Genomic DNA, 19,473 nt, shown 5'->3' on the forward strand with positions numbered 1-19,473 from the left:
ACAAGCAGTAGCTGCCATTCACCTCTGATGAGCATGTTGACTGTAATATTTATTGGCCTGAACCACAACCAGTTCAGGTTAACTTCAGTTGCAGCAGAATCCAAACAAAAGGAAACAGCATGCTTTTGTTGCAGAAAGGTGTGTCAGAAATAATTGAAAATAAATACATGGTGATTTTTTTGGTTCTTTGGCAGGGAAATGGAAGTGCCATTGCAACTTGGGAGATTTAACATGGCCGGGACTTTTATTGGAGACAGCCCGCTCCATCAGATGTTATCCTGCCTTAAAATGTGAAAGCGCCAGATGCATGCGAAAGAAAAGTCTGTATTAATAGCACAAGAAACAGAAAGTCACATACGAATTGTAGCAAAGGTTGGAAGACATGGAGGGGAAAGGGGGGAAAGAAACATACCGTATTTAGGCCTGAGCTCCATTCTCTCCTGATCATCTATATTATCCAAAATTGTGTATTTTGTTTTCTTTCTTATTTTAGTCCTCTTTCTGCTAAAAGATGAAATATTCCACTTAAAGCTGGGAAACCAAGTACCCATTTCCCCCCTCCCCCACAGGTGATATTTTCTTAGGAACCACCCCAACCACAAAGGATATACATTATGTAAACCAAGGATGAAATACTAGGCCTCATGATTCTTCCTAGGCCATACCCACTCCCCAGCCATACCCCACTCCAGGACACACCCCTCACCATTTTATTTTATTTTTTGGTACCCTGCTTGAGTGTTTATGCCTGACTAGAATATTTCCTTGAACTCTGATCCTGCTTCTTTTTCACCTGGATGGAGAATAGAGAGGGATGAGTGAGTGTGTGGGAATAGAAAACATGGACTTTCGTTGCTCAACCCATTTCTGCCTCTTGCCTACCCGCCTCTGCCATGTTCCCACCTTCCCTCAGAAGGTTGACTGGAAGGGAACGTGACTCTTAGTCTGAAAGGGTTCCCCACCCCGATGCGTGCCTCCTCATTTCAGCATCATTAGTGCTGTCATACTTGGGGCCCCTTCAACAGTGTAGCCACCCACAGACATGACCCCTTGGTGGAGCTCCACGTGGAGAAGCCAGCTTACAAGCAACCAAAACCAAAGGCGTTATACAGGCGTGGTTGAAAAACTGTTTTCGACCTGTACAGGTGGTTATTCACACAGATAGTTTATTACACCATTGTGCTATGGGCAGCCACATATCTCTTATGGTTGCCTCACCTTAGATTAATTGGACACCCCTTAATTCCCATTAGCCACTTGCCAAACTTACAGGGTGGTTAAAGGGCAAATATTCTCCCAAACCTATCAGTAGATGCTTCTGAGTACAAACGAGGCTTCTAATCTATTTCAGTGACTACAGAACTAAGGGATGTTCATATTGAGCTTCATTAGAAATCATTTACCTTTTGCAACAGCAGATGCAGAGCCAAACGAACCCCGCCATCAGCACAATCAAAATGAAAGCTGATGCCGTTACATAAAGTATACTCCACTCTAGAAGGTGGAAGTAGAATGTTCAAAGTTATTAGAGGAACCATTAATGCACTTATGCATTCAATATGGCAACATCACAGATCTACTCTATTCAGCGTCCCTGCCTGAAACACTTCACCCGTTTCCTCTCAACTCACCGCAATTACTCTCTCCCCTGTTAAGATACCTCTGTATCAAATTTTCCATCCACAGCTGATAGCAAATGCAGCGCTTCGTGATAGGGTCGCAATGTCCATGTCCGGAGCACTTTAAGAGGCAACCTATAGCAGCAAAAACCATCAATATTATTATTATTATTATTATTATTATTATTATTATTATTATTATTATTATTGCATTGGGCTTTGGTATTGTTCTGCAGCATAACGCGAATACTACATACCAGCCGTGTCAACGCGAAGCACTTTAAAAAGCAAGAAGTCCGGCTTCTCCTTCAAGAGCTGCAAGCGTAGCATCTGTGCAACATCTGCTGCCTTCATCACTTTAAAAGGATGGCCATTCTGAACATAGAACACAACAGCTGTGCTGAAGAGAGGATGTATATATTGTAAATAACCAGACTATAGCATTCAAATGCGCTGGCTTTTCAATTTAAGAAATATTGTCACAATCAGACTGTTTGATTTGGCCTTTGCACAACCCCTATTCCGGGATTTGGTTCACTCATGCAATGGCAGTCACAAGGACAAATGGGGCTGCCAAGCCCTGCCCACTTCAACCCAGTGCCTTCCCCATTTTTACAGCCCTCTATGTGCTCAAGGGCAAACTTCTGAAGCAAAGAGTCTCCTGCACACACACACACACACACACACACACACACACACACACAGGCTCCCCATGCAAGTCAGACCCTGATTGTGCGACAGGGAGAGATGGTAATTTTAATTTTATTTCTCAACTGGAAACGCAGACATCGGCTGCCGACTTAGCTGTTTGAAACTACACGTGATTGAACAGGCCGAAATACAGCATGCATCTGCTACAAAATGGGCGACCTTCTCAAGTTTTAGCCACAGAACAATGGTGTTTACATATCCCAAAGCATTCACACATGTTAATTTTTTTAAAAAAATAATAACATAAAAACATCCCTGCTGGATGAGGCCAAAGACCATCTAGTCCAGCATTCTGTTCTCACCGTGACCTATCAACTTATTATCTTGACTTGGTAAACTTTAAGGGCAAATATGGTTTGCTCAGTGTTAGATTAAGGTCACTAGACGCGAGGCATGTCAGAGAATTGAAATGAAAAGAAGAACAAGAGTGGGAATTGCCAATGTTTGCTTAGTCCCATTTCTGGAATAGAAATCAATACAGCAAATCCAGTCAGTATTCACTGTTGTTGCTCTCAGTGTGCAAACAATACATAACTGAGACATCCCTCCACCCTTTGCATTGTGCTTCCTGTGCACGGAAATGAATGGGGTGGAATAATTTTATTTTGTAAAATTTATACACCACTTGACTGTGGGCAGGGAGCCCTCAAAGCAGTTTATGAAAAGATAAAACAATAAAATCGAGAACAACTCGCAACCATACTTAAAAGCAAACAGAAGCTAAAATACTGAAACAGATTAAAATTACCTTGACTTTCTGGACATCCGAGGAGCCTTGTCTAAACAAGAATGTTTTTAGCAAGTGCCGAAAACAGTTCAGTGAAGGTGCCTGCTTGGTCTCAGTAGGCAGGGAGATCCAAAGTGCAGGTGCTGCCACACTAAAACAATCAAGTTCTTGCAACTTGCTTGTTGCAAGTATCATGTACATCTGCAGTAGTGCATATTCCACCGATCGAAGTGGTCAAGGGGGCACATGTGGGGAAAGGCAGTCTTGTGGGCAAACTGGTCCTAAGTTGTTAAGGGCTTTATATGCTAATAGTGGCACCTTGAACTTGGCCCATTAGCAAACCAGGAGCCAGTGCAGGTCTCTGAGCACGCCTGTTGGCAATTGTTCTGCAGCATTTCTATGAAGTTATTTTCATAACGTAACAACAATGTAACTTATGTAATTACAGTGAGTTGGATAGCATTGTTTTTTGCAGAAGATGAACTGCAATGGGACAGTGCTGCATGTGAAAAATACACAGCGGAATGGAAAATTATACCTTCTCGCATCCCTGCTCATGTCAGCAAGTCAGCCCAAATTTTTTATACCTGCTCTACATATTGCTTGCCATTGAAAAGAAGCTTATTGGTCTGTAGTATTTTGTGTTATACTGTATCTATTTTTGGTATCTCTGTACCTGATATCAGAATAAGCGTGTATCTTCTGAACTTTAATATCAGAATCCAAGACGTTCAGGAGCATTGCTAGCTGCCGCACAAGCGTGTCTTTCTGTTGTTCAGTCAGCTGGCCAACTCCAACTTGCAAGATCAGTTCCACAAGTCCATTTTTCTTAGGATCTGTGAATGCAAAAATAAGTATCTGAAGAAGTGTGCATGCACACGAAAGCTCATACCAAGAACTAACTTAGTTGGTCTTTAAGGTGCTACTGGAAGGAATTTTTTTTATTTTGCAAAAATAATGTTTTTCATTTGGAGCATGGCAAATGTTGCCTTGACATGTGGCTGTGAGGTTTCAAAATTAATATTTACTACAAATTCCAGTCGGCAATAACAAACAGGGAACATGCAGGTTCCAAGCAGATATTTATCATGTGCTGAATGCAAAGTTATATTCTCAAATGCAGCACATGAATTTCAGAGGGAACTATGTTATTCCCCATTTCCCTCCGATTTGTCATCCATGCCATCAGAAAATGCAGGTGGATTAATTTATAAAGGTTAGCAAAATTTAGCAGCTAAGCAGAAGAGCAGAAAGGGAATGGAGTATAAAAAACCCAGAAAACAAGGGACCAGTGAAAGGGACATCGGTTTTCAGACCAAGAATGTAAAGATCAGGCAGCAAAGTTTCTTAAAGAAAAAGTTTTTATTTGGTTTTGCCAGACAAAAGCAAAAGGGTGCATTTCAGTAAAATGAGAAAATGCCCACCCTCCAAAGGGGGTAGTCTACTTATATACCTTTCTTGCTAAGCATAGTTCAGCCCCTTACCCCTCCCCATCCATTGCATATTCATCATAGCTCTACCAATCAGATTGGTGGCTGCCGTGTTCGGTTTCAAGCTTGCACTAATCACTAGATGGCGCTGTTGGCTTATAAGCTGCTTGACCTCTTCACTATTTCCAGTAAATTAGCCCCTAGCCCACACATTTCTGGGAATGGGCTGTGGTTTCTAAATAGAGCCCATCTCCGGGGTCTTGCGGTCTTCGTGGTGGGCAACATCCTGTTATTGTGTTAGTCAGGGGCTCGTTTCTCAGAAATAGCTTAGTACATGCAAAATTCCCCTAACCACAAGCATGCAACTGCTGTTCTTGCAAAATATAGCAGAGACCTAGTTTTGCTCTTAGCTAGCTCTTCTAGAGAATAGAAAATGGCCTTTTGCCTGGTAAGGGTACAACAGAAAATGGCTCCCGTCTGGCTCTCTCAGTCTTCACCCCTTCATTCCCCCCTTTCCATCCCGAAGATGCAGAACCCAGGTCAAGGTTCCTCATCTTCGGTTGATGGACCTATAGATGCAAAATCGTAGAGAGCCAGAACCTGTGTGCGTGTTGCTGCATTAACTGAGCGGCTCACCATTTGGCGTACAATCTGAATAAGACAAGGCACAAAGCATGATAAAGCGATTACAATAAGAAAGAAAACCAGAACCACAAGTAAAATCTCTTTTAACCATGACCACCCTGGGAGCCAAGAGGTAAGCCAATTCCAAATACTGGGAAGACCTGTACCATCTTGACTAATCTTGTGGAACAAGTCAGCTTGCTTCTTAATGCGCTCAACATCATTCTCCACACGTTTACTTTGGTTGTATATGGATGCTAACTCCCTAATGCGCCAAATATCTGTCAACACGCGTTGGTCTCGGTTAATGTATACGCAGCAGGAGGAGTTCAGAAAGGCACAAACCCCTCCTTGGCTGGCCAGTAGGTAGTCCAAAGCCATCCTGTTCTGTAGAGTGGTAGCGGCCATCTGCCTGATTTCCAGCTGAAGGGCCATAAGGGCATCAGCCGTGAAGTTAGCCACTAGAGCCATTTGTGCTACCTCTTCCTGCAGGGAGGTTAAAGCATCTGCGGTGGAGGCCGCAAAGATCTCCAGTGAGGCTGAAATATTGACCAGTGCTCGTTCTACCTCATAAACTCCAAGGCCAGGGAAAAACGCTCTCATAAAGGAGTGAAAGCCGGTGTTTCTGACCACCAGGGGGTTGTCTGCCCTGCGGTAGCGGGGGCGTGCCACTCCCGGGAAGGTGTCATGGAGTGTGAGCCCTGGGGCCAAGGTTCCTAAGGTGCAGGTCCCATACCAATTGCGAGGCAAAGTCTTGTAAGCTGTGTGATCGCAAAGCCAAAACCATCCCTTTCTCCACCCTGGCGTGGCAAGGGGCCAGGCATTGTAGTGCCAGGGGTGGTCTAAGGTCTGTTTAGCGCGGGTCACATTATGTATGTAAGTACACCCTGAGTGAGTGCCCACAAAAACCTCGCTTGGAATGTCTGGCTGCCACCAATCGTCAGGGGGAGTATGGTTCCTGTAGTAGGCTTTCCAAACGGCACTGTCCACAGGTGGTATACTCCTGTGGATGCACGGGCCTCCCTCTATGACCCTGTCAAGGCTCCAAATGTGGTGTCGGGGAACTCTGTAGGACTCGTTAAGCCATGGACCTATGTCGGACACGTTCAGCCATGGACCTATCAGCAGACGTAGAAAAGAAGTTGCATTCATAGAGAAAGGTACTCCCGTTATGGGGATCCCCTGCCCCATATGCATGGGGACGTGCGCGCATACCCAACATTCTGACCTATTCAGGCTCTTGGCTACCGCCGTTGTCATGTTTAGGAAGGTATTGTCCTTCCACCCCGTGGCCATTTGCGAGGTGAGGACCCATAGGAGCCAGAGGATGACCTGATTCCTCATCTTGTTCAGTACCGCAGAACAGGGGACTGTACCACCAACACAGGAATCCTACAAAAATGGCAATGCCGCAAGCAAAAAGGAGGGTGGCCCACCAAGGCCAGGGCATGGGGCTTCTAACTTCTGGCCGTGCTACGGCGTGAACAGCGTGCACACACGTAGCGTTCCCACTCTTCCCAGGGAAAGGTGTCTGTCCGGAAGTGGAACACTGCTAGGCCTTGGGAACTGCGGGGGTGGCGGTAGACCCTGTAAGTTTCGAAAACGGGGCCCACTCCCCGGATGAGGCCGAAGGGCCTAAGAGCCCACTCCTGAGCCTCTGAAGCTCTGTAGACCAGCCACAAGGGAAGAACGGTGTGTTGGCGCAGGGTAAATGTATAGTGGCCACACCTGAACGCTCCTTCCTGCAAAAAGAAGCTGCTTCGGGTTACTGGCCGGGCAAACCACTTGTAACACTGCTGTGCTGACCAGTCCTCGTGATAGGGTTCTAACGGGGAAGGGCGTCTCTGCATGCGGTGAGATTTCTATACCTAGTTGCCAAGATACCAGCGGTAGCGTCCTTCCTGGGCCTGGCGATATGCAACGTCCAGGAGCTCCGCTAGTTCAGGACCCCTAACGTTCCAGGGCCTATACCAAGGTCTGGATTCTTCTGAAGCTAGGAGTACTGTCTGCCGGCCTGCTGGTCCTATTGGGTGGTTGTCGCCCACGTGGCCTCTAACCAGGGCGAAGGGAGGCTGAAACCCTGGGGTGGCAACCCTTATGCAGCCACAAGAATATCCTGCCACATCCACAGGTATTGGGTGTGGGGTCACCAAGCCTATTAGTTCAGGTCTTACTCTGGGATTTTGGGAGGTTCGAGCCACCACAACAACCACAGGTGGGGCTGCGGGATTTACGGGTACTTGTTCAGCAATCTCAATACGCCCCGGGGTCAAGCTCCCTCCCATTCAACACCTGAGCCAATATTCCTTCAACACCCGGGTCAGGGTCTGGGCGTGGTATGCCAAATGGGGTTGGTACTGTGCTCCACCTCCTCGGTCCAGTGCTCTCCCCCCCCTTAGGCAGTGGGATATCTCCCCTCCAAAACAGGAGCGGGCGAAAACTCGATAGAGTTCGACCGTTTCCTCGACTTCGCGTAGGAGCAATACCCACGTGCGTTGGGACGTGTCGTGGACAAGGAGCCACAGAGGGTAAGTGGGATGCCTCACTGCCGCTGCCCTGTGAGGCCCCCGCTCCCAATAGCCGACAAGGACGCCGTCCCTTACCACCGGTAGGACGAACCACTCGTAGCAGAGGTCAGCAGGCCAGAAGGGTTGGTATGGCTCGGTGGGGTCAGGACGATAGGACATAGAACAAAACGGTAGGCACAGAATAGAGAAAGGGGAAAGTCTCTGTGAAAGTCTTTGTGATGATCAGTCGCAGGAACAGTTGCCCGTGGCCTAACGCACTTCCGGTGGCGTCAGACGCAAGGTGATGATCCGTCGCAGGAACCGTTGCCCGTGGCCTGACGCGCTTCCGGTGGCGTCAGACACAAGGGTTCTTGGAGAGAGTCAATTTCAGAGGGTCAGCAGGGTTGCTTTTGCACGTCCAGACACCCTCAGACTTCTTCAGACGTGTGTGATGGATCCAGGGAGTCACCTCGGCTACTTTCACCGCGGTAGGAGTGGAGAGGAGGACGGTGTACGGGCCTCGCCACTTCGGGATGAGAGGGTCGCGCTTCCACTCTTTCAACCACACGGAGTCCCCTGGCTGGAACTGGTGGACCGGCTCAGCGAGACTGCAGGGTGTGCGCTCGAGGGTGTACCTGGAAAGGGAAGCAAACACACGGGACAAGGATTGCACTTGTTCCTGGGTAATATGGTCTCCCACCCGGCCCAAACTGGCGGGGATGTCTCTGACGAAAGGGGGTGGCCTGCCATACAAGAGTTCAAAGGGTGATAGTCTCAGTCTCTTGGTTGGAGCACTCCGGACCCGAAACAAGGCAAGGGGCAGGACATCTATCCAGCATAGTCCTGTCTCCTGTGTCAGCTTGGCCAAATGGGTCTTCAGGGTGCGATTCATGCGCTTGGTTTTCCCTGAACTCTGGGGTCGGTACGCTGTGTGGAGCCTCCATCTAATCTGCAGCGCTTTGCATACTTCTTGCACAACCTTATCAATGAAGGCCGGCCCATTGTCGCTGCCAATACTTCTGGGGAGGCCAAAGCGGGGTATGAGTTCATTCAATAGCTTCTTGGTCACCTCACGAGCCTTTTCTGTTCTAGTTGGGTATGCCTCCGTCCAGCCCGTCAGGGTACAGACAAACACAAGCAGGTATTTGATGCCCCTTGCGGATGGTAGTTCAGTGAAGTCCACAATCAGGCTTTCCATAGGGGTAAAGCCAACGTGTTGTACTCCCGGTGGAGGGAGGTGGCCTTGTCTGGGGGTGTTCTTGGCGCACAGGACACACCTCTGAGATATAGCAGCAACTAATTGAGCAAGGTTAGTGATATAGAAAAGTCTCCCAAGGTGCGCCCTGGCAGCTGGACCCCCCAGATGAGTGGATTCGTGGTAGTTCTTCACAATCACGGAGGCCAGATGTTGGGGCACAAACACACGGTTGTCAGGTAGACGGAACCATCCTTCCTGGAGTGTCGCTCCTTCCTGGCATGCCCACTGCTTTTCTTCAGGTGTGTAGCGTGGTTGCACGTCGTCTGGAGTGAATTCTGGGATGAGGGCTGCATTGAGTGCTGGTGGAGGTTTCAGAGCTGCTTCCCGAGCCGCACTGTCTGCTTTCCGGTTGCCCCTAGTGACCGTGTCCCTGCCTCTCCCGTGGCCCTTGCAGTGCATCACGGCAATCTTTTCGGGACCCCATACCGCTTCCAGTAGGGTCTCAACTTCTGGACCGTATTTCAGGGCTTTCCCGTGGGCTCCGATCAAGCCCCGCTCCTTCCAGAGGGCTCCATGCGCATGCAGGGTTAAGAAGGCGTACTTGGAATCAGTGTAGATGTTAGCCTTACATCCAGCTGCCAATTGCAGGGCCCTGGTCAGTCCAATCAATTCGGCCTTTTGGGCAGAGGTGCCGGGGGACAAAGGTTCTGCTTCCACAACTTCCTCATTAGTCACTACAGCATACCCGGCTTTCCGGACTCCGTTCAGGATGAAACTACTACCATCTGTGTAGTATACAACGTCTGGATTTTTCAGCGGCTCGTCCTTCAGGTCTGGTCTGCTGGAATAAACCTCATCCATTACTTGAAGACAATCGTGGTGTTCTATAGTATCTGTGTCAGGCAAGGGTAGTAGAGTAGCTGGATTGAGGGTATTGACAACTCGTAGATGTATTCTGGGGTTCTCACACAACAGTCCTTGGTACTTGGCCATGCGAGGGTTGGTCATCCAATAGTTCCCCTTAAATTCCATAAGGGTAAGAACGGAGTGGGGCACATTCACATGCATCTCTTGGCCGAACGTGAACTTGCCTGCTTCTTCTACAATGGTGGCGGTGGCGGCCACGGCCCGCATACAGGGTGGCCATCCTTTCGCTGTGGGGTCTAATTGTTTGGAGAGGTAGGCGACGGGCCGATTCCAACTGCCTAGCTTCTGAGTCAGGACCCCAGCGGCTACGCCGTTTTGTTCATGCACATACAATTGGAATGCTTTCCCGGGATTTGGCAAACCCAGGGCTGGTGCGGCCATGAGGCATTGTTTAATAGTCTCAAAGGCTTCTTGTTGGGCCGGTCCCCATTCAAAGGGATCTCTTTCTCCTCCTCTAGTACTTTCATTGAGGGGTTTGGCTAAAATACTGAAGGCTGGGATCCAGATTCTGCAAAAGCCTGCTGCTCCTAGGAAACCCCTCAACTGTTTTCTGGTAGTGGGTTCCTTCATGCAACAGATGGCTTCCTTTCTCTCAGGGCGCAGTGCCCTCTGCTGGTGTGACACATTAAAACCTAAGTACTTCACTTCTTCTTGACATAATTGAGCTTTCTTTCGGGAAACTTTGTATCCTGCCTCCCACAGCAGGTGGAGCAATTCTTCGGTGCCCTCCCTACAAGTCTCATAGTCCACTGCCGCAAGAATGATGTCATCAACGTACTGGAGCACCACCTTGTGGCCAGGCACGGAATTGTACCGCGCCAGGTCTTTTGCCAATGCTGTGCCAAAAAGAGTGGGGGAGTTCTTAAACCCTTGGGGGAGTCTCGTCCAAGTGAGTTGCCCTTTTGTACCGGTCACTGGATCCTCCCACTGGAAGGCGAAAAGGGGTTGGCTTTGAGGGGCCAGGCGGCAACAGAAAAAGGCATCTTTAAGGTCTAGAACGGTGAAGAAGGTGGCTTCCGGTGGGATGAGACTTAATAAGGTATATGGGTTTGGCACGTTGGGGTGTAGGGTCTCTGTGGCTTGGTTGACGACCCTTAAGTCCTGTGCTGGACGGTAGTCATTGGTGTGAGGCTTTTTAACTGGCAGTAGAGGGGTGTTCCATTCAGATTGGCACGGTTTGAGTAACCCATACTGAAGTAAACGGTCTAAATGTTTCTTTATTCCTTCCACTGCCTGGCGTGGCAAGGGATACTGTCTTACAGATACTGGCGTTGCAAAAGGCTTTAATTTGACTATGATAGGTGGTATATTGATGGCTAATCCCGGAGGATTGTCTTCAGCCCAGACGCCAGGTGGCGCTTTAAGGTTTTTCGGGATATGATCACTGGAAGAGATTGGCTGGTGCTCGGCGGCCAAGGCTGCTAGGAATCGCCATGAGTGTTCTCTGGGCACTGTAACGGACATTATGCCACTTGCCTGTGGGGGCAATTTCAACTCAGGTCCCTTGGGGGTGAAGGTAATTTGAGCCTGTAGTTTGGAGAGGACGTCTCTTCCTAACAAGGGCACTGGGCACTCAGGTATGTATAAGAATTGATGGGTCAGGTGACGGCCCCCGATCTGACAGTCCAAAGGTTGTAGGAACGGTTTCCTTGAATAATTGCCAGTGGCCCCCACTATGTTCACCGTTCTCTGGCTTTCACGTTGAAGGGGAGTAGTCAAGACTGAGTATTGGGCGCCGGTATCGATCATAAAATTGATAAGTCGGTTCCCTAATTTGATTTTGACCATGGGTTCCGATTGGGAACCTGAGAAGGCTGGCTGTGTGCCTACAAGGGAGGAACCCGGTCCATCCTAGTCTTCATAATCGCCCATGGCTGCCAGACCCACAAGGTCTGTCCGGTCTGGTCCTCTGGCGTATCTTCCTTCCACTATCCTGCCCCGGCGTTCCCGTCCTCGGCCTCCTCCCATCCTTCCTGGCTGGTTTTGGGGGCACTCGGCTTTCCAGTGGCCCTCTTGTTTGCATATCGCACACTGGTTTCTTCCTAAGCCTTGATTTTTTCCTCCCCCTCGGCTGCGGGGCTCTGACTGACTGCGGCGGACCTCCCGGTTCCCTGGGCGGTGCGCGATTGCCGCGGCTATCACTGCTGCCTTTTCCTTCATCCACTGCTTCTTCTCCTTCTTCTCAACATCCCCCCTTTGCTCAAAGACCTTCTGGGCGATGGCCATGAGTTGGGACCTGGTCATGCCTTGGAACCCGGGTTGTTTTTGAATTTTTACTCTAATGTCTTTTGCACACTGTCCAATGAAGGAGGCATTGACCATCAACTCATGTGCGGGGGTTTCGGGGTCGAAGGGAGTCCAAGTTCGGTAAGCGTCTATCAGGCGTTCCAAGAAGTCGCCAGGACTCTCGTCTGGCCGTTGCAGGACACTCGAAACTTTGGACAGGTCAGTGGGTTTTTTAGCTGCCCTACGTACTCCATGTAGGAGAATTTCTCGGTAGGTGGTTAGGGTGGTACGGCTGTCTGCATTATTTGGATCCCAATGTGGGTCCGCAAGGGGATACCGATTTGGCCATTCCTGTTCATCCACCTGTTGATCCCTCAAATATTCCAAAGCCTGGGTATTGATTCTCCTCCTTTCCTCCGAGGTAAAAAGGGTATTCAGTAATTGCTGGCAATCTGGCCAGGTGGGCTCATGGGCTGCAAATATAGAGGACAGTAGGTCCAACATTGCCTGGGGTTTTTCAGCGAATGGCGGGGTGTGGGTCTTCCAGTTAAACAAATCAGTTGTGGTAAAAGGAACATATTGAAGGGTAAATGTTCTTTGGGGCGGCGGTGGCGGCGGGTTATCGCCGTCGGCTGCTCCTGCTGCCGGCGCCGGAGGCGGGCTATCATAAACCACGCGAAGGGGGGTCATTACTGCTGCTTTCGCCTCTGCAGCGGCCTTACATTGTTTCATATATAAGCTCAATGCTTTGTATCGGGCCTGGCCATAAGCCTTTACAGCGTCTCGATACATGACGGTATTGGTCCTCTTTTTGGCCGCCTCTTCCCTCAAGGTTTTAAGGTGGGGATATATTTCTTCTAGGATCTGATCACTGGGTTCTGTCTGGTCTTCTCCTGGGGCAGGTTTTCCCCCTTCAGCGCCTATTGGAACATATTGGGGCGGCGGCAATGGTGGAGCGTTGGGGACCTGAGGGGCTTGTCCCTGTTCTCCTAAGGGGGCCACTACGGTCGGTGGAACATACGGCGGTGGGGCTAAGACTTCAGCCTCGGGTCCCTGGTAAATAATAATAATAATAATAATAATAATTTATTATTTATACCCCGCCCATCTGGCTGGGCCTCCCCAGCCACTCTGGGCGGCTTCCATAAAAACCAAAAATACAATAAAATATCACACGTTAAAAACTTCCCTGAACAGGGCTGCCTTAAGATGTCTCCTGAATGTCAGGTAGTTGTTTATCGCCTTGACATCTGCTGGAAGGGTGTTCCACAGGGCGGGCGCCACTACCGAGAAGGCCCTCTGCCTGGTTCCCTGTAGCTTTGCTTCTCGCAATGAGGGAACCGCCAGAAGGCCCTCGGCGCTGGACCTCAGCGTCCGGGCAGAATGATGGGGGTGGAGACGCTCCTTCAGGTATACTGGACCGAGGCCGTTTAGGGCTTTAAAGGTCAGCACCAACACTTTGAATTGTGCTCGGAAACGTACTGGGAGCCAATGCAGGTCTTTCAAGACCGGTGTTATATGGTCTCGGCGGCCGCTCCCAGTCACCAGTCTAGCTGCCGCATTCTGGATTAGTTGTAGTTTCCGAGTCACCTTCAAAGGTAGCCCCACGTAGAGTGCATTGCAGTAGTCCAAGCGGGAGATAACCAGAGCATGCACCACTCTCGCGAGACAGTCCGCAGGCAGATAGGGTCTCAGCCTACGTACCAGATGGAGCTGGTAAACAGCTGCCCTGGACACAGATTTGACCTGTGCCTCCATGGACAGCTGTGAGTCCAAAATGACTCCCAGGCTGCGCACCTGGTCCTTCAGGGGCACAGTTACCCCATTCAGGACCAGGGAATCCTCCACACCTGCCCGCCTTCTGTCCCCCAAGAACAGTACTTCTGTCTTGTCAGGATTCAACCTCAATCTGGGACATTTTCCTGACTTTGTGCCCCTAACTTCAGCCCTGAGGGCCATGACTTTGCAATATTCAGTCCTGCATTTCTTCAACCAGGGGGGGGTTTTATCTACCACACTCAGCCAACTGTCTATATAGGGGATCTGGTCAGGATGTCCCCCCTGGTCCTTGATGATATTTCCCCATAAACTGGCGACCAGGGACCGGTCAAAGGTGCCGATGGACGGCCATTCCGTTCCTTGCGTTGGCCAGTCTAATTCACACAGAGTTCTTAGGCGTTCTGGTGTCATAGTGACACCGTAGTCTCCGCTGAAGCCTTTTTTAAAGTTGTTCAACATACATTGAAGGGGAGTAACATTCCCGGTCGATGCACCCCCACCCATATTTAGTATGGCCCTTTACAACGTCACCACACCAAAAATTCACAAACTCACAGAATCAATTCAGACTTTTTCCGGACGGTGTCACTCTTTCCAAACATACACCTTTTGCTGCAGATTGTGACTCGTCGCGGTCGCCCGGACAGAGAAATGCACAATCCTACTTCCGCGCGGCCAAGGGATGACTAAATCCCGGCCCCATTCATTCATACAGTCACCCTGTAACATACGTGCACAAGAGTGCCTCTTTCGCCAGACGTTGTACAATCCAACTAACCACCCAGCAATTCCAACCCTCTTTTACCTCTTCTTAATACCTAAGTGTGATTGGATGCCAGGGGGACACTCCTTCCCCCTTTGTCCAGACACACTGGGGGTGTGATCAGGACCCCCCTTCTCCTTAATTATTAAATAAGGAGGTTACCCTATCGGGACCCGTTGTCATCTACTCACCCACTGCCGGCTGATTCTGAGACCTAGGAACCTCGGTTCTTTAATCCGTTGCTCTCCTCCAGGATGCAGACAGCAGAGGGTCAAGTCGCCTTCTGTCCTCCTCCGAAGAAACAGTTCGGTGGGCGCCTTGGAAGCAGGAGGTCTGTTGGCCCCCTGCCGTCCCTGCCCAGAGGGCAAGGGAGCTGCCTCCTGGTCAGGACTTAAGGTCCTTAGGATCCGAGTCACTTTAGGCACCAAATGAAAGGGACATCGGTTTTCAGACCAAGAATGTAAAGATCAGGCAGCAAAGTTTCTTAAAGAAAAAGTTTTTATTTGGTTTTGCCAGACAAAAGCGAAAGGGTGCATTTCAGTAAAATGAGAAAATGCCCACCCTCCAAAGGGGGTAGTCTACTTATATACCTTTCTTGCTAAGCATAGTTCAGCCCCTTACCCCTCCCCATCCATTGCATATTCATCATAGCTCTACCAATCAGATTGGTGGCTGCCGTGTTCGGTTTCAAGCTTGCACTAATCACTAGATGGCGCTGTTGGCTTATAAGCTGCTTGACCTCTTCACTATTTCCAGTAAATTAGCCCCTAGCCCACACATTTCTGGGAATGGGCTGTGGTTTCTAAATAGAGCCCATCTCCGGGGTCTTGCGGTCTTCGTGGTGGGCAACATCCTGTTATTGTGTTAGTCAGGGGCTCGTTTCTCAGAAATAGCTTAGTACATGCAAAATTCCCCTAACCACAAGCATGCAACTGCTGTTCTTGCAAAATATAGCAGAGACCTAGTTTTGCTCTTAGCTAGCTCTTCTAGAGAATAGAAAATGGCCTTTTGCCTGGTAAGGGTACAACAGAAAATGGCTCCCGTCTGGCTCTCTCAGTCTTCACCCCTTCACCAGCAAGATAATAAAATGAAAGGCATCATGACTATCCAAATCAGTATTTGCAGGTATGTGAGAACACAACATGAGAAGTAATCCATGTAATTGCTTATGGAATCTGAGGCCACTTTTTCAAAGGTTTGCTGAGCGGGCAAGGAGGGTCTCCCTGAGGCCAGGCTTACATTGACATTGTACTTCTCTTTTCTACTTGCACACTATTAGCATGTCAGGATGCAACTTCATTAAAAGCAACAAATAGAAGCTATTTGTTAACCAACAAATAGAAGCTTTCATCTAGCCACAACATAGGGTAGAATTTGGCTCAAAACGATGGCCACCTCATCAGGGTCCTTTATTGCATGTATGCTCTCATGAGGAAAACATGGTGGTAAGGGTCAGAGACACCATGGAAGCACTGAGAAGTGTGCTAGCTATGGCAATGAGAGGAGGAAACAAAGTTTTGGCTGCAGAGTGGGACAGGTTTGAAGGCCTTGATTTGATCTATAAGCTGCCTATAGAGCTAGCTCTTGCAAAGTGGGTTTCAAGCAGTATCGTCACTCCACCCATGACTGGAGAATCCAGGAAATGAATCAAGACTTCTGAAAGGACTGTACTTCATATCTGCTTTAGGCCCCTGCCTTGAACGGCAATGGAATCAAACCACAACAACTTTTTAGCATCAGTGGGAAATCTGCCACTGAGCTACCGAGGCAAGGTTTCGCATGTGAATGGGTCACCTGGCCTGTCAAGATCTTTGCTGTGCGCTGCTTATAGGAGAAGAGGACAGATCTGGGAGGGACAAGATGCTATAAACGTCCTCATACCAGGCCGCACTTCTACAGTAGCCATGTCGATGTCTGACTCCCCTTTGCCATCGGTGACTTTCAAGTGAAAAGAATAACTCCCTTCTACGAGGTTGGTCAGCTGCAGGATGGCCTCATGATCTGAGCCATGTATCACATCCTGCAAAAGGAGAAGTCAACACTGCTTCAGATTAATATTCACTCGAAGGCAAGATAAAATTTGCCCGAGATTTTACAACTACCCACCACAAATTGGCCTAGAACAGCCATGTTAATAAAGTACAGTGGTACCTCGGGTTACAGATGCTTCAGGTTACAGACACTTCAGGTTACAGACTCCACTAACCCAGAAATAGTACCTCAGGTTAAGAACTTTGCTTCAGGAAGAGAACAGAAATCGTGTGGCGGCAGCAGGAGGCCCCATTAGCTAAAGTGATACCTCAGCTTAAGAACAGTTTCAGGTTAAGAATGGACCTCCAGAACAAATTAAGTTCTTAACCCGAGGTACAACTGTAAGGTCAGGAGTTGGGAGCCTGTGGCTTTTCACGTGTTGTTAGACTGCAGCTCCTACCATCTATGAGCATTGACTGCAATGGCTGGGGGTGATGGGCGGTGGAGGCTGCCAACATCTCTCCCACCCTTCCTACAGCCAAAGAGTGCATCTTCAAACCCATGGGTTTGGTTTCTTCTACTCCTATTTTAAGACTGCAAAGCTGAGACTCGGATCAACTTGCCCAAGGCTGCTCCATGCAAGTCCAATTTGGATCCAGTGGACCATACTGTTACATGGCAGCAATGCAAGCAAAGAGTACGGTGTTTGGATTTGGATTTATTTTTTTTTAATAATACATTCAATTTGGCTTCATTAAATTATTAAAATACTTACCCCAGCTGCTGGGCTCTGGCCATCCCGAATCCAGAGGTAAGACACAATCCCTTGGTCATCAGTAGATTGCGAACCATCCAAAGCAATGGAGTTATTGGGCAGAACGAGGATGTGCTTGCCCCCTGCGTGAGCCTGGGGTGGGTGGTTGCTTTCTAAACAATAAAATTGTAAGAGAGGAAGAGCTTTGTTTTGAAGAGTTGAGCAGGAAATAAAAGAATAGGAATGGAAATAATAGTAATAATAGTAATAATAATAATAATAATAATAATAATAATAATAATAATATAATAATAATAATATATTTATACCCCGCCCATCCGACTGGGTTTCATCAGACACTCTGGGCGGCTCCCAACAGATTAAAAACGGGGGGGGGGATCAAACATTAAAAACTTCCCTAAGCAGGGCTGCCTTCAGATGTCTTCTAAGTCAGATACAGTGGTACCTCAGGTTACAGACGCTACAGACGCTTCAGGTTACAGACTCCGCTAACCCAGAAATAGTACCTCAGGTTAAGAACTTTGCTTCAGGATGAGAACAGAAATCATGCTCCGGCGGCGCAGCGGCAGCCCCCATTAGCTAAAGTGGTACCTCAGGTTAAGAACAGTTTCAGGTTAAGAACGGACCTCTAGAACAAATTAAGTCCCTAACCCGAGGTACCACTGTAGTTGTTTATTTCCTTGACATCTGATGGGAGGGCGTTCCACAGGGCGGGCGCCACCACCGAGAAGGCCCTCTGCCTGGTATAGTATCCTAAATGCCTTGCTCAGATGAAGAAGACTCTCAGAACTTGGCAGGGCTCCACACTGAAATATTTTTCATAGGACTAAATTGTGATATTCACGGAACTGCTCTATGTTGTTTTCAAATGCTCTGTTTCTTGTTGTGAGCTCAACTTCCTTGTTGGGAGAGGAGCCTATAAACCTCCAATCAAATGTGAATGGGGCAGTAAGCCTTACCCTCCTTGACAGTCACAGAGATTGTGGCTGTGCTGCTTAGTCCTTGGCTGTCTCTGACGGTCAGTCTGAAATGGTAGGTTCCGACGTGCAGGCCTGTGACGGTTGCAACTGCTCTATCAGCGTCTTCCATTTGCACAGAGGTTGGCCCACTGCAACGGAGCAAAAAGAAAAAGGAAGAGGAAGGCATAACCTAGGAACCAGAGTCAACTCAGTTTAAACAAAAAGTGCTATTTTAGTAAATGGAGCAAGTTGTGGGGGTGATGGCATGAACATTTTTGAAGCTTCAAGAGAATACTTCTTCATGCTGAATAAGAGTGCCAATAGCAACTTTCCACACTAGCTATTGAAACTGGTGAGAAATGCAAATCATTTGGCTTCTTCAGGCTAGCTCGTCAAATGGGTTTAAACAGTGTCAACATTCCATCTGTAGCAGGTAGAATTTGGCATTTTACCTCTTTAAACTGATATTCACTTGAGAGCCTGAAATTCACTTGCAAGCCTCCTTGCAAACTTACATAATGGATGGCGGTTTTAAAAAGGCCAAGGCTTGCAGGTTTTTCAGATTCAGCCAGAAACTTTACCTAAGAGGCCTCAAAACTCAGTTCAGAAATCTGAGTGACTTTGTGATATTTGTGATATGTACAGGGATGCCTCTGAGATCAAATGGCAATCCCTGAGAAAAGTACATTCATCTTCAACTAAATTATGAAAGTTCTCATTAATCTACCACATTCTTCCTCTGGCTATGTGAATGCAGCAAAAATAGTGGACAATTATTAGCATTTTACAAAATAAACAAAACAGTATTTGGCATGAACAATATTGATGTATATAAACTTGGGACTTTGTTTGGTTTATGCAGAAACTAGCAGTAAGCCTAAATGGTTCCAATCCACCCCAAGCTTTTAAGTTCCTTCTGTGTAACATGGTAGGAGACACTAGTTTGGCCCCACCAGATACGTTCCTCCACTCTTACAAAATACCTGATATTCTCCCAGTGATAGTAAACAATGCCTAAGTCATCAGTGCTCATGCTTCCATCAAGAACGGTGCTCTCGACAGGGAACGTCAACTCCTTATCTGGCCCAGCCACGGCTGTTGGGGGGCTATTCTTTTCTGTAGTGAAACAAAGCAAAAAATGCTCAAAATACAGCCTGTGTTTTCTAGTCTGTAACTGACAAGAGTTATCCTCTCCTCCAAGCATTAAAGGGCTATTGTATTAACGGTACCAGGAGTGACTGGAATATCATTTAATCC

General features: G+C 48.2%; 1 protein-coding gene across 7 annotated transcripts in view; it reads right to left on the bottom strand.

Moving 5' to 3' along the window:
• Window positions 1–19,473, bottom strand: part of KIAA0319 — a 42,891-nt gene that overhangs the window by 3,087 nt on the left and 20,331 nt on the right. For all 7 annotated transcript variants that reach the window (XM_082234964.1, XM_082234960.1, XM_082234959.1 and 4 more), the window contains 9 exons: window positions 19,200–19,332; window positions 18,217–18,365; window positions 17,258–17,409; window positions 16,393–16,531; window positions 3,734–3,893; window positions 1,877–2,019; window positions 1,632–1,754; window positions 1,404–1,494; window positions 413–504 (listed from right to left, as the gene is read on the bottom strand). In XM_082234964.1, the coding sequence (XP_082091090.1) occupies window positions 413–504; window positions 1,404–1,494; window positions 1,632–1,754; window positions 1,877–2,019; window positions 3,734–3,893; window positions 16,393–16,531; window positions 17,258–17,409; window positions 18,217–18,365; window positions 19,200–19,332 (1,182 nt within the window). The remainder of the gene's footprint in view (window positions 1–412; window positions 505–1,403; window positions 1,495–1,631; window positions 1,755–1,876; window positions 2,020–3,733; window positions 3,894–16,392; window positions 16,532–17,257; window positions 17,410–18,216; window positions 18,366–19,199; window positions 19,333–19,473) is intronic.

The sequence above is a fragment of the Podarcis vaucheri genome (assembly GCF_965113315.1).
Source record: "Podarcis vaucheri genome assembly, chromosome: 8".
Lineage (NCBI taxonomy): Eukaryota > Metazoa > Chordata > Lepidosauria > Squamata > Lacertidae > Podarcis > Podarcis vaucheri.